The following is a 14,046-nucleotide window of genomic DNA, read 5'->3' on the forward strand; positions in this document are numbered from 1 at the left end:
GTGATTGGAACAAAACAACAAGTGGCGGAACTAGACGGAAGGAAAATAAGCGAGAATAAAAAAAAAGTTTGCGTATAGAAAATCATTGGCTTAAATCCGCTTCTACAACTCAGAGTGCATGTGACTAACTCACAATTTGTCTATTTCTCTTTCAGGTTTACTCGTGTTGCCTTGCCTTTCAGCTTGGGTCAGGTCCGATGAAGCCGTATCGGCAATCGGCTCGACACCAGCTGCAGCCGAAGCGGATACAACACAATTCGTCTCCACCCTAGAAAGTATTCACACAACAAAAGTGATTGAGGAAATCTCCGATAATAGTATTACAATTAGCCCTACAGCGAGCCCGTACTGGAGGGAGTTTGCACCCTTTGACAATGGAACGGACACAAATCATTTGGAGGAGAATGAAACATTACACAAAAATTTCCTTGACTTTTCATCAATATCAAGTGAAGCATCTGACGCAAATGACACTAGTTTAATAAAAGATGATACTGGAGCTCGGGTGGAATCTACTACGGTTACCGGTTTAGCAAACAATGAACTAAGCTTGCAAAATTGTTCATTGTACTTCCAAAACAGAACTGTTGTTGATATGTCCTTCGACGGTGGTTTTCGGAATATGAAACTTGAGGCGCATTCACATCCTCCTTTTGAAGCACCAATTGCATTCAAGGATCGAACTGCGGAAGTCAGAATGCCTGATTTATCTAGCTTATTTTATTCCCTCGAAGGAGATTACATGGTTTCACTGATTACCAATAATGATGATTTTGGCGCCATACTTTTCATTGTAGACCGTATTAACGATCTTCAGTTGATAAAAGAGAATGGTACATTAGGTAGGTGCAATCAAGCGAATTTTGGTGTACTTTTTGGTAAATAACTATTATTTATAAATAATTTATTTGTTTTCAGGGTTGCGTATTATGTTTGTGAGAAACACGTCGGACGCTCGGCAGCGGCTACAAGACGAAGTGGAATATTGTAAAAAATGCTCCCGGCAATCGATTGGTAAGAGAAGAGTTCGAAATTGTTAATTATTTTCTAACTTGAATTAAGCTTTTGTATTTATTAAAGAGAATGATTGAAAATAGGGATTTTGTCGACAGTATTAACAGAGTTATCCTCGAATGGAAGAGGTATTTGTTTATAGAAACTATATTTTAACACATGGCTAATGAACTTAAAATGATTGAACATTGGGGTGGTACAAAAATGAATGAGCTAATTCCCATGCAATTTTCGTGTTCCTATATTTGATGATGATGATGTTGATGATGGTTCCATCTCATACCCCTACATCGGTTTGAGCTGGTTGATTTATCTAAGTAAGATATTATATAGAGTCATACAATGTAACCAGTTGGCGAACAAATAACGGGCTGGTTATAATTCAGACATAGTAACCCTTCAAAAGAATACCAACAATTTGAAAATAAATAAAAAAAAAACGATTTTCCATTAGCATCATTGATCTAAGGCTCATCCAAAACATTGCCAATCCGAAAATTATCTAGACTTGGCTAGGAATCGAACCTAACATTGAGGAGTGTTAACTAATCAGAATTAGTTCTAGATAACGATCCAGAACTACGAGAGAGATCCTGTGATACTACAGTTCTAGATAACGAGCTTCACAGTCCACAGGCAAACCCAAGCCTTTTCAGTTTACTCTCCCAACCTTTTGTTTTAAATCGTGAAAACAGGTGAATATCAAAAATCAAAATATCAGCATGCATGCTTTAACAAACCAAAAAGCAACTTAACAACTCGACATGCTTTTTGTTTCAATTCAAGGGGTTCAAACCTAATGTACTCAATATCCAGATTGTCTATGTCAGTCTATGCGCGTATAGTGGTCCCATATTGGATTGGTGGAACTATATTTTCGCGCCGGATATTCCAAGTTTCCAAACGATTTTATCTGGGAAAATTCACCTTTTTGAAACTTATTTCTAGAAATACTGGCTCCTGAAAATATATCAATACATGATAATTTTTTGAAAAGTTTCCTTCTGAAGACCGTAACAATGTTTGTATAAAAAGTTGTTCACTCCAAACTGATTGAATGTCTAACGAACGGGCTCATTCATCATAGTGCATCTGCACCTTCCCGGAATACCGCAATCATCACTCATTAGGCTGATACAAATTTTGAATAGTTTTTATGTCCACGATTATAAAAAGTTAGCTAAGGGCCCTCCCCAAAAAATAAATAACACTGAGAAGATAAAAAAGAAATAGCTTTCATAAAAAATTGTCTGCAAGTTACGACGTTTGTAATTTGCTTGTAAATCCTGGCATCAACAATTGCACAAATCAAGCTCATTATTGAAATTATTCTCAATATGAGTTTTATATCTTACCCAATTAACCTTGTTGTAATTAAAAAACAGAACTCATAGGGTTTATAACTGATTCATGTGATATAGAAAAAGTTATTGGAAGATGGTCAGAATCATAATCAGCATGTGTGGTCCATTAACTACATACATGACTTTGATCTGTTAGTACCAAATCGATGGATGTTGGTGGATTTCTTCCAAAAGAGAAACATGTAGGACTATTTGGAGACAAAATAGAACAGTATCCTGAGAACAATCATTGAATAAAATATTGCCATTAGAATTACTTTGAGAATTATTCCATGATCGATGTTTAGCGTTAGAATCGCCGATTATAAAAATTTTTGAACGATTTCTGGTGAGTTTTTGTAAATCACTTTTAAAATAATTTTTGTGCTCGCATGTGCATTGGAATGGTAAATATGCTGCGGGAATAAATAAAATCCCAAGTTCAGTTTGATCTTCAATTCCCAAAGTTTCAATAACTTTCGTCTCAAGATGGGGAAGAGCACGATGTTTGATTCGTCGATGAATAACAATTGCAACTCCACCGCCGGAACCCCGAATCCTATCATATCTATGAAGCACGTAATTGGGATCATGTTTTTATTTGATGTTAGGTTTCAAAAATGTTTCAGTGATAATTGCAATCCTGATCAAACGATTATAACTAACGGTTAACACTAATATATCTGAACTTGATAGAAAAAACAAAGCCTGTAATATTCTTGATATGCCAGATTGATAAAAAGTACAGGATTATATCAAATTATGTTATCATACACTTGAATGCTCAAAAGTCTAGTCTAGTCTAGTCTAGTCTACACTAACACAGCCAGTACTTGAAAGGATCCTGTAAAATGATATCCACCATTAAAAAAAAAATGGTTTCCATACATTTTTCTTGTCAACGGCCAGGCCTACTGTGTAGCGCAATATAATACAATATAATCTAAGAACGGGGACAATCCGTACCAACCGATCCGTATGTAAGAAGTAATATAATTCGTTGGGAGTGACAAAGCTAAGAAAGTACACTCCTTTGTTGACCAACCTCCTGGGATGGAACATAGGTATTTCCTTCTTATGTCCGGGTTTAGAAACCAAGGATATAGCGCCTTTACTCGCTTCAACTGTTACGGTTGAAACTTGAGTACTATCTCTAGTCCTAGCATTTTTGCTTATGGTTATAGCGCCATTAAGAGCGGGGGCCTAGTGTGGTTGGTAACGTCTCCGCCAACCACGCTCGACGCCTGGGTTCGAATCCCACCGCCGACATAGGTGTCGATGGATGTGAGGTGGCGTGATCCACTCACAACCAACCCAACTGGTCTAGATTCAATCCTAGCCGACACCGGGAGATTTTCTGAGGCGAAAAATCTCTGGGATCACGCCTTCCATCGCATGAGGAAGTAAAGCCGTTGGCGCCGGTCCGTTAATAAACGGGTCGTGAGTTAGGGTCCAGGGTGTGGAGTCGCCTCCCTGGGCGTCGGTGATTGGCCACAACAGTGGCGGAACTAGACCGACGGAAAATAAGCGAGAATAAAAAAAAAATAGCGCCATTACTCGCTCTCTGAAAGGAATATGAATTAGGAAATATATTTGAGAGCAATATATACTAAAAGTGTTTTTTTTTTTCATTCTGGAGGGCAACCGGTAGTATACCGAATGTTGAACCTGGGTCCATCATGTAGTTATCATCGGCCAAACACCAGCCCTGAAGATACCAGGGTGTTTTCCCCTGAATTGACCCCAGTCGATCCAGATTATGTTTTATGTCGGAGTCCTATGGTGAGAACTTTTTTCTTTGTTCTCATTTTTCTCAAAGAACTACTTCGATTCAGAGTTGTTCTCTGGGAATTGAATTTAGTCATTCGGAGAGCCTCGTACTACTTTCTTCTATCATATTCTAGTTGTTGGAAGACAAAAAATAATTCCCCTGTATTTCTACTAAAGGATAATATTGGTTCAAATGCTAAAATTATTCTGAGGTTTAGAACTTGAGCTTCTACAGCTTCACTATGCTCGAACATGATACAGAGAATTTTAGGACCAAGAGAATTTTAGGACCAACTTGGGCTCAGAAAGGAATATATCTCATTAAACGGAACACGAACCGCAATCTCCACACATCTATTTCATGTCTTGTCTAGATGAGGTATATTTTCTCCGAGCCAAAGTCACATCCTCAGTTCTCGTTCATTTCTCGTTCATTTCTCGCATTTTATTTTTTTTCCCAAAAACACTCAAAATGTAGTTGTAACACAAACTTTTAAATTGTGTTAACCATAATCCTCGAAAACATTATTTTTGAACGACAACTCAAATAAGAACAAAACTAGGTGCGCCACGGATTAGTGTGCCTTATTCCATAGGCGCATAATTAGTTATTTTTTGTGCAATAGTTCGGACAATTTTCAATCGTTTTCGTACATGAACAAGTGGAAAGCGAAAGAAACAATTTAAACTTCAAACAATGACCATTTGGTTATTTTGTTATCATACGATCAACGTTGTGTTCAGCCGAATATACGGCCGAATATTCGTCTCACCGAATAATGGAAAAAAGGTTATAGTGCTATTCGGTGCATCTCTAATCACTATTGAGAGTAAATTATATGCTTGCATTATTATACCCATGTATACCCTTCAGCCTTGAGCTGGAGTTTGAACGACCGCACATTTCGTAGTAACTTTTCCGTGATGGATCTAAGCCAATGAAGTTGCACAAAGAAGTGATAGGTCGAATCAACAAAATAAACCAGATGAATGGTGCTTGGGACTAGCATAACAATCTCATTGTGCAATTTTACTAGCATATACTTTTACCACTGACCAATAACAACGCCGGCCACGACCAAAAGGCGGTACTACTAGGGAAGGAAAGGGATGATAATACTCGTTTTGTTTAAAGACCGCGGGTACCACTGCATCCCTACGAGTATCACAGGATAAGAATTATATTAAAGGAAAGGGCTCAGCTCTGCTCACTATATTAACCGAAATAAAAATTTGAATATTAGGAAGCCTGTTGCGCGAACGAAACCGATGTTTGTTTTAGTAAGATTAGGTAAGATAATTTAAGGATTTGCCGTTGTATACTATTTGAACGAAAATTTGTTTTAGTAACGCGCGCGGATGTACAATCTCAAACTGTATTATGAATCTGAATCCGTTGCATGCAAGCCGTAGACTAAACTGATAATCATGGTCGACTTAGCTCAATTTGCGGAACTCGGAAGTCTAGGGAAAAATTTTTAATTTGTCATCTAGCTTTCTGAGTGTCGGTATTAATAAATTCTACAAACTACGCGATACAGATCTGCAGGAATCCAGCGTCCGCAATGCATTCATATTAAACATAGTTATAGTGAAAAATTAAACTAGAAAAAGAACGCTCTCACCAGTTCTAAAGCGATCCAGATCCTTTCATTCATCCCTTTTTGTGCGACCCTAATCGATTATATCCGTCTGTCGCGCATCACTCAGCCTGGATATAGGTAGTTGTAGAAAAAACCTGTTGTACACTCAGTATCCTTGGTTCCTGTTGTTCAGATGTTTGCTTCACAAGTGTCCAAAGGCACCACTTCTTAGCTCGATCTTCATGCACCGACCTTTATTTTGCCTAACATTGGCTGTTTCCTCATAGTTAGATATGGAATGTTGGAGGCTTTTGGTGAAAATCAACTCCAACAAACTAGACAATCAACCGTTGGTTTTTTGTAACACTATTTTATCCAAAAACAATAAACTGAAAAATATTCAACGAAAAAAATGTGACGCAGGAAAAAAAAATCGCGTCCGTTCGCGTTCATGGTTTACTTCGGTTTTTTCTCATACACTTGAATGCTCAAAAGTGTGTATTTTCTAAAGCATATTTATAACAAAACTTGCTATTCAATTGACAAAATATTGTACATTCAAACTAATTCTGATCTTTTTATGCCAAAAACTTTACGTAACTTGCTATAATTTGTAACAATTAGTAACTAATTTTGATGGGAATTTTGATATTTTAACTGTTAACGAGACCAAGTTCAGAACACAAGTTGATACGAAAAGTTCGTAACAAAATATCAAGATTTGTTATAATCCAGATATTTTTGACTGATCGGGATGTGCACATTATTCACTGTTAAAAAATTAAAATGCTAATTCTTATTGGCTTTCAATGAGCGAGCATTCCAATTGAAAATTTTGACTGTTTTATTTAAAATTATTGCTAAATTTTAAATTAGAAACAATTTTAAGTGTGAAAAATGTTACAATTTGAATTGCTTCTAACATGGAATTTGCCAGCAATATGGCGTGCATAAGATCGAACATTGCCTATTGCAGAAAAGAAAGTTTAACTGCCGTAATAGGCCCCAAGTAGTTGACATTAGAAAAAATATTTTCGGTAGCAATATTAGCTGAGCTAATCAATGTGTTTTTATTCTCTAGCGGTTTTTGTTTACCTCCCAAATTAACGGTCATTTTCGAACTACCAACATTAGGTGAAATAATGTTCGAACTACCTGTTACCTGTGTATACGTTAAACGGATATGCAAAAGAGTAGAAAAATTGGGCGGTACAGCGGGGCTTGGAGAATTATGTTTTGAAGTTTGTTTTGATTGGAAAATTGAATTTTGTTTACCTTGCCTTGTCTTAACAATGGCTAAACGGACTAAGCATTCGTAAAAAATTAACATGGTTGCCGTTACAATTGGCGCACCGAAAATTATAACTCCTTTTTGTGTTACAGAAATTAGATCCATGGCCATATCGTTGGTAAGTACGGCATTGGGTGATATGCTATTCACCTCCGCCAAACTTCCTATAAACTTCCCACTTTGCACGCACATCATATAAAGCATGTGCTTTAAAAAAAATAAAGTTGTTAACCTCACTGCGGGCAAATGAGTTAAATAGTTCACAAAGGAAACTCCAGTTCTTTGACTGTTTTCACTTCGTGATTTTTGTTTCATAAGATTAATGTTTTATACTTGGGTAGGGGCTATGCCAAGTAATTCTGTCAAAGTAATTTTGATCTCATCATCGTTGGTGAGACCTTTCGGGACAACCTTGAACGGCTTGGCGTTCTTGGTGTCGTCGATAAAATTTTGTACATCTTGTCAGTTAAATACCGAACAAGACGATCACGACCCTTTATTGAGTCGGTTAATAAGCGGCATTCGCCTCTACGGCCAATTTGACAGGTAACTTTAACGTCAGGAACAAACGTTGAAAGTTCCTTTTTGAAAATAACAAATTCAGAAATAGTTACCACAATAGGTGGAACTTTCTCCTTTTTGAAAGAATTGACATTTTGTATAGTATCATCACTTATAACTTCTATTTCACCGATTTCTTGCTCAGGTCCATCCCGAAGGATCAAATTTGCAATTTGCGGTCGTTCGAGCACAAGCTCATACGACCACTGAACGACATTCAAAAAGTCGATTTCCATTGGCACTCTACTGTTTATGTCATGCGACAAACAACATTTGATTGTTGTTCTCGAATTGATCATTGACTGATCTGCGCAACGGTTTATCAAAATCAGACGTGCGTTACACGGTAAGCGGTGTCACATATAACAGCAAGAAAACATTTCAAGTTTTACGTTGTTCTCTCCTATTTTCTCGCTTCAATATTCCCCCGCACTCATATCTCAACTACATCGCAATCCTTATTTAAGGTGAGTGATGTTATCGCGCCGAACATTGTTTTTTAATCCCGTTTTGCTACATGAAAGTCATTGATTTCGTTACTCTCTCTCAACCAAAACATACATTGTTTATCAGAACCCTTTCCGGAAGGAATTTCGGGTCACGCCACTGGTCGAAAGTATAAATTTTTGTGTGAATTTTCATTATCTACCTTATCCGGCTGATTCGTGAAGTTTCTCATCACATTCTAACATATTTGTTTGTGCTTCTTGTGTAAACCTTATCCATAGTTCACTAATCATATTTCTTTCAGGAATTTTCATTGTTCCATCGTTGTGGCCCTTTCTTCAGCCATTTGTGGGCTCGATGGATTTTAATATATTTCTCTTTCCGGCATCCGATGACCTTCTGTATGCAATGGCTGCTCATCTGTTATATGAATTGCCATGGTCAAACCCTAATTCTTCAGTTGCTGTGCGCTCGGAATCAACGGATCATTCCAACAAATTTGTTGCGATGTGTCGCCTTCAGCAGCTGTGCTTCGAAAATTTTCCAAGCGATCACACAATCTTCATCGTCTTAGGTCTCACTCCTTCCATCAGTTTTGCAACCAACGGAACGTTGATTGTTATACTGTCTGGTCAGGATAGGCTTTTTGTTTCAGGTACGTAAATATATTATCTAAACTAATAAGATTTCTGTAAAGTATTGTCTGCTTCCAGATCTTCCGGACGGATCATATATGATAGCTGAAAACGACATTAATTTATCTGCGTTTGAAAATCAGTTGGAGCTGGTGACGAATCACCGCTATGGTACAAAACTTTTGGCCAGCGAGTTGTTTTCATCAGCTTCTGTGTTTTTGAAGATTGTAGATCTGTTGAATTCATTCAATCCCACCAACGAAAATGATAGTTTGGTTGCCGGAGTGAACTTTGGAGCAATACTGAGAAACTGGCAGTACTACGATAAAATACCCATGCAAAGTATTGTAACAGCGTTGAAATTGGATAACATCACGCATTTGATGACTTTTGAAATGCGTCAGAAGTTTAACCCCGGAGGAATATTAAATTTAAAATCTATTGCTAGTTCTAACCTAATAACCAATGTTACAACAGTTCACAAATCAAACGATATCGATTACCATCCAAGTAAGACGAAAAAGTTGGGAACTATCTTCTACTGTACTAAGGAATTTGAGAGTCGTCATCCTGAATTCGCGAACCCTCAAAAACCTATTTACTACGGCAAGGAATATGCTGAAATGTATTGGCAGATAAAACAGGAGCCATGGGTAGCAGCTGGTTTGACGGTGTCATCATTAGGAATTCTATTCTGCTTGGCGATATTAATTTTTATTATCGTTCGAATTTGTTTGGATGATGTCATGGAGGGAAATCCACTGAGCAGCATGCTTTTGTTAGTTAGCTTGATATTTCAATTTGCGTCGTTTCTTCCATTCTGTCTTGAATACACGGGATACATACCGGAGTTTCTTCACAGAGCAGATAATTTTAACACATGGAATACGTTATGTGTAGTGAAACTCTTTCTGGTATCCGTGTGTTACTGCTTCACCTTTTCTATTTTACTCTGTCGAAGTATTATGCTGGCATCCATAGGCAGCGAAGGCGGCTTCCTATCACACGTTAACGGTTATCTGCAGAGTGTGATATGTGTTTTTAGTGCTCTAGTACAACTTGGGCTTTCGTCGCAGCTAGCTATCGTATTCCATGCCAATACTCGTAACATTTCGTGTAATGACATCTATTTTGGAAACTGGTTCTGGGGTATAATAGCCTATGATGGAGTTCTGCTGGCAGCCCTTGTGATTTTGTCACCCTACGTATTTAAATCACAGCGTAATTATCGAGAAGGATTACTTTTGGTAACGGGATCCATTCTTTGCTTAATTATTTGGTCAACGTGGATACCACTGTCTATGTTCGGATACGAATGGCGAGAAGCAGCTGTATCACTTGGATTAGTTGCTACAGCTACGGCAATATTGGTTGGTGTGATGGTTCCACGATGTTTTTTGATGGTTCGCAGCATTTCAAGAGCCGATTTGGTGCAAGCCTTACCGTCTTTAACTTCACTGGCATTTAATCATGCGAATCAATGCATGTCTGATCAGGTAAAAAGGTTATCGGCAAAAATACATTTCAACAAATAATGGTTTGTATTTGGCAGAGTGTCTACGAATGTGTGAATCCAGCAATGCGACAGCAACGATCGGTGACCGCAGAAACGTTTTTGGAGCATGATATGGAAGATCCTTATATGGCCACCAGGGAAATTCCTACTTTACCTTTACGCGGTAACCGAAGGAGTCAGGGACCAAACGGAGAAATAATTGGAGCGCCTTTTTTCTATGGTATCAATAATTCATACAATTGTTCCGACTCGATACGATCAGATATTTCACCGAGCAAGATAACTAGGTTTTAAATCAGTGCCTTACTCATTATTTCTATTTCTTGTGTCGTTCAGCCATAGTTTTTTTTTGAACCACACGTGTGATTGAAATTTATCGTGGTGCCTGTTGAATTAAAATTGGACGAAGCAACCTAAAACATTCCAAAGATAGTATTTAAGTAAGTTTCATTGTACAACCTATCAATCTAGTCATCATGATCTAGTTAATGAATTCTTTATTTTGTACTGTTCTAAGATAAGAGATAAAGCGAGTGAGGTTAGTTTTAATACGTGTTGATCATGATTGTTACGAAAGAAAGCATATAATCTTGGCGTGATATTGATTCTGTAGTAGTTAAAATAATACAATGTTAATGGAGTAACATTTTGACAACATTCGAAGCAAACCAGAATCATTTTACGAGTTTTACTATCTCTTGTCTGCGAGGGGAATAATTTCTCGGTCGAAATCATGCATCCTGTAATTTGTATGAGCTTTTAGTATCATTGCATTGTATCACAATATGGTGACAAGTCATTAACGACCCGTTGCCGAATTCAAAATACATCTCCTCATTACTCTATTTTGAGCTAGTCTTCTCCAAACGCCCCAACTCCGCCGAACGGGAGTTCTAATCCACACCACAAATCCAACGAGTCCGGGATCTACCACGGAGTCGCCGTCCTCTGTTGGGCTCTCTGCTAAATCGAACGGTCGCTCCTCCGACAGTCGTGCCATGTACCAGCCCTTTGTAGCCTGCCGTATTTTATCAGTTTGATGATATCCGCATGATGGTATTTTTGGTACACTCGAAGACACCAAGTGCTCACCGGTTGGTCTCCTTCATCAACTAACACTCTCGGTCGTAGGGTAGTGCGCAAATTTCGTGCGGATGTGCATGCTGCGGGCTGTCAGCTGGTTATGTAAGTCGTAAAAGGTAATGTTTGTGACTGCTATCCGGCTCTTTACTTCGCAGTTATAACGATTATACATTTGTGTACCAACGTATACAAATTTATTGACTACTTCATAGATACCCCCATTTATCACAATCTCAATACCAAGACTCGACAAACGTCCATGCATCTAGTTACCATGTACTTTGTTTTGGCTAATGGCTAATTTTGGGACATTCCTGCCCATAGGACCTTTATGAACTCGAGTATAAATTTGTGATTGGCGATAGCGTCGTGATTCTACTAAGACTCGAGCCCACGACCACCCGCTTTTTAAAGCGTGCTCTGTAACCTTGCGGCTATGCAGGTTCCTTCAAAAGTCAAGAATACTGCCGTCTAACGTCATGAATGTGTTTAAAATCACGCCTGTTTTCCTGACGGCTGATAAGAAACCCTCAAGGTGTTGGCAAACCGGGTTCAAGCATTATCTGCCATAACCTGTTGCGCTTAAGGTGAAACGTTATAGCAGCCAGTAATGGCCGACTTTGAATTTTTGAAGGCACAAAACTCGGGAAAAAGGTAATGCTTCACCTGTGAAAACACATCCTCAAATTTGCATCACTCCAGCAAACATGAGGATGTGTTTTTACAGGGAGATGCATTATCGTTTTTCGAGTTTTGTACCTTTGAAAATTCGAAGTCGGCCATTTCTGGCTCCTATACCGTTTTACTTTAACTGAATCGTATGCCGCCTTGAAGTTTATAGACAGATAATGAATCTACAAGATCACTTCTCTGAACTTGTTAAGGATTTGACGCAAGGTGATTTGATTTGTTGTGGATCGCCCTTCATGGAAATTACACTGGTGCTGTCCAACATAGGCTTCCGGCCACGGCCTCAGTACACTAGGTCGTTTTTTACGCGGGGGATGCGTTCCAAATTTGTATGGGCCCGCGTAAAAAACGACTTTTTTGAGTATATACTATATATAACAAAGAAAAACCGTCCTAAAACGTTAAAACCTCGTTTGAATATGATAGTGGCCAATCTAGAGACCGAAATTCAATATTTTACATTTTGAGTATTTACACCAAAAATTGTGAATTTTTTTGAAAACTGATATATGATCACTCGTGGCCTAAAACGAAAAACGTGATTGAAATAAGGTCGATATCTTGTACCGTTTTTGAGTAATGTAGGAAAGCGACCCGCGTAAAAAAACCGCGTAAAAAGCGACCATACTGTGTATGAAACAATATGCGTGAAAGAATTTTATATACAGAATTGAAGAGTGTCAGACTGAGAAAATGAATCCGTTCAACTAGTCCGCTGGTAGTTTCGATCCAAACTTTAAAGATGTGCTGTACATGAACTTGTACACTACTTCGATAAGGTGAGATTTTAATCTAACTCTCGCGGGCTAACACCTTCGTGGACACCGTTTTAGTTCGATCAAAGAAATCCAAATTAAATCGACAAAGGCTTTGAGGTTGTTCCGGACAATTATTTTTTTGCTTGCTTCAAAAAACAAAATGTTGGCATGAATGCATTGCTAGTACTACGTTTAGTTGCTTCGGTTGAATATCATTTATGGCGTCATCTGTTTTAAGTTCACTTTAAAAAAATTAATTAATTAAAGTAGGCTCGGCGTAACGTTTGCATAAAAAATAGACTTTTTCCGAATGGTGATCAAAAAACTAAGACAGATAACTGATTTTATGATTATCCCATGGAAGGTCATTATATTAGCTTACTTGCAAAAAACTTATACGCCCTTGTGAGCGGGCTTCCGGCAGTTAACAGGAACATTCGCCATGGCGGACGAAAACATGCGGGTAGGCAGAAGAGCTACTTTGACAACCCCTTCGTGCAGATTGTCAGCCACAGCAGCACCTTTTTGGGGAACTTGGTGTGTGAAATGAACTTCACCTCGGAGCTGACTTCCTCCGTGGGGAAAGTAAAATACGAAGTGCCCAGCCAGTCGTTGCCATCCAGGGTGAGATAGGTCTCGTCGTCCATCACCACCACCACGTCGCGATTCGCCGGAAAAATCATCTGGCCATTTCATTCCGCTCTTTGGAGCTACTTGTCGCTCAGGGTCCTTGGCCGTCCGAAACCGGACTTTCTTTCGATGCTCTGATTGTTGTCCAATAGTGCCAAGATGTTGTAGATGCCGAAACGGGCGTATCCGTCTATGAAGTGCAGCATGAAGTCCGTTTTCGATGCGGAGAGGTACCGTTCTTTGAACGCGTACACTTCTGAACGGAGTAACTGTTTTCGCCATCTCGGTAAGAGTTCGAGTAATTGCGCCATTTGAGTTGATGTATTACTAAAAACAATGTCCAGCTGTTATAAGTTGGTACCGTAAAACGGGGTAACATTGATAATTTTTTTCATTTTTTCGTGAGTATTTATATATTTTACAACTGAAATCACAGGTTTCATATTTTTAAAACCAGTACTGGCATCCTTAGAACTTGAGAAGTTAGTTTTAAAGCCCTTCGAAAATCTTGAACATTAAAGACATTTTTTTTCGTCGTTGTTTCAATTTTACTTATTTGGAGTAACTTTGATCAGTTTCAATTTTGAATAGTTTTGAAACCTTTTTGAACTAAAAATGTTGGATAATGCTTTGATGCTTCCCGTTCTCCTTGACTGCTTTTACTGCGGAGGATAGTCTTGTCCTTGCATCTAGCCGCGGTATGTACTGCGAGTCATTTTTATGCC

The 14,046-nt window shown here is 38.5% G+C and overlaps 1 protein-coding gene across 11 annotated transcripts in view; it reads left to right on the forward strand.

Annotated features, from left to right (window-relative positions):
- LOC129730635 (protein bride of sevenless) overlaps nucleotides 1-10,709 on the forward strand; it is a 33,589-nt gene extending 22,880 nt beyond the window's left edge. For all 11 annotated transcript variants that reach the window (XM_055690129.1, XM_055690131.1, XM_055690130.1 and 8 more), the window contains exons 3-7: nucleotides 156-842; nucleotides 919-1,014; nucleotides 8,314-8,664; nucleotides 8,723-10,140; nucleotides 10,197-10,709. In XM_055690129.1, coding sequence (XP_055546104.1) covers nucleotides 156-842; nucleotides 919-1,014; nucleotides 8,314-8,664; nucleotides 8,723-10,140; nucleotides 10,197-10,454 — 2,810 coding nt within the window. In that variant the 3' untranslated portion in view covers nucleotides 10,455-10,709. The remainder of the gene's footprint in view (nucleotides 1-155; nucleotides 843-918; nucleotides 1,015-8,313; nucleotides 8,665-8,722; nucleotides 10,141-10,196) is intronic.
- Nucleotides 10,710-14,046: the final 3,337 nt, after the last annotated feature.

Source organism: Wyeomyia smithii, chromosome 3, assembly GCF_029784165.1.
Source record: "Wyeomyia smithii strain HCP4-BCI-WySm-NY-G18 chromosome 3, ASM2978416v1, whole genome shotgun sequence".
NCBI classification, from domain to species: Eukaryota; Metazoa; Arthropoda; class Insecta; order Diptera; family Culicidae; genus Wyeomyia; species Wyeomyia smithii.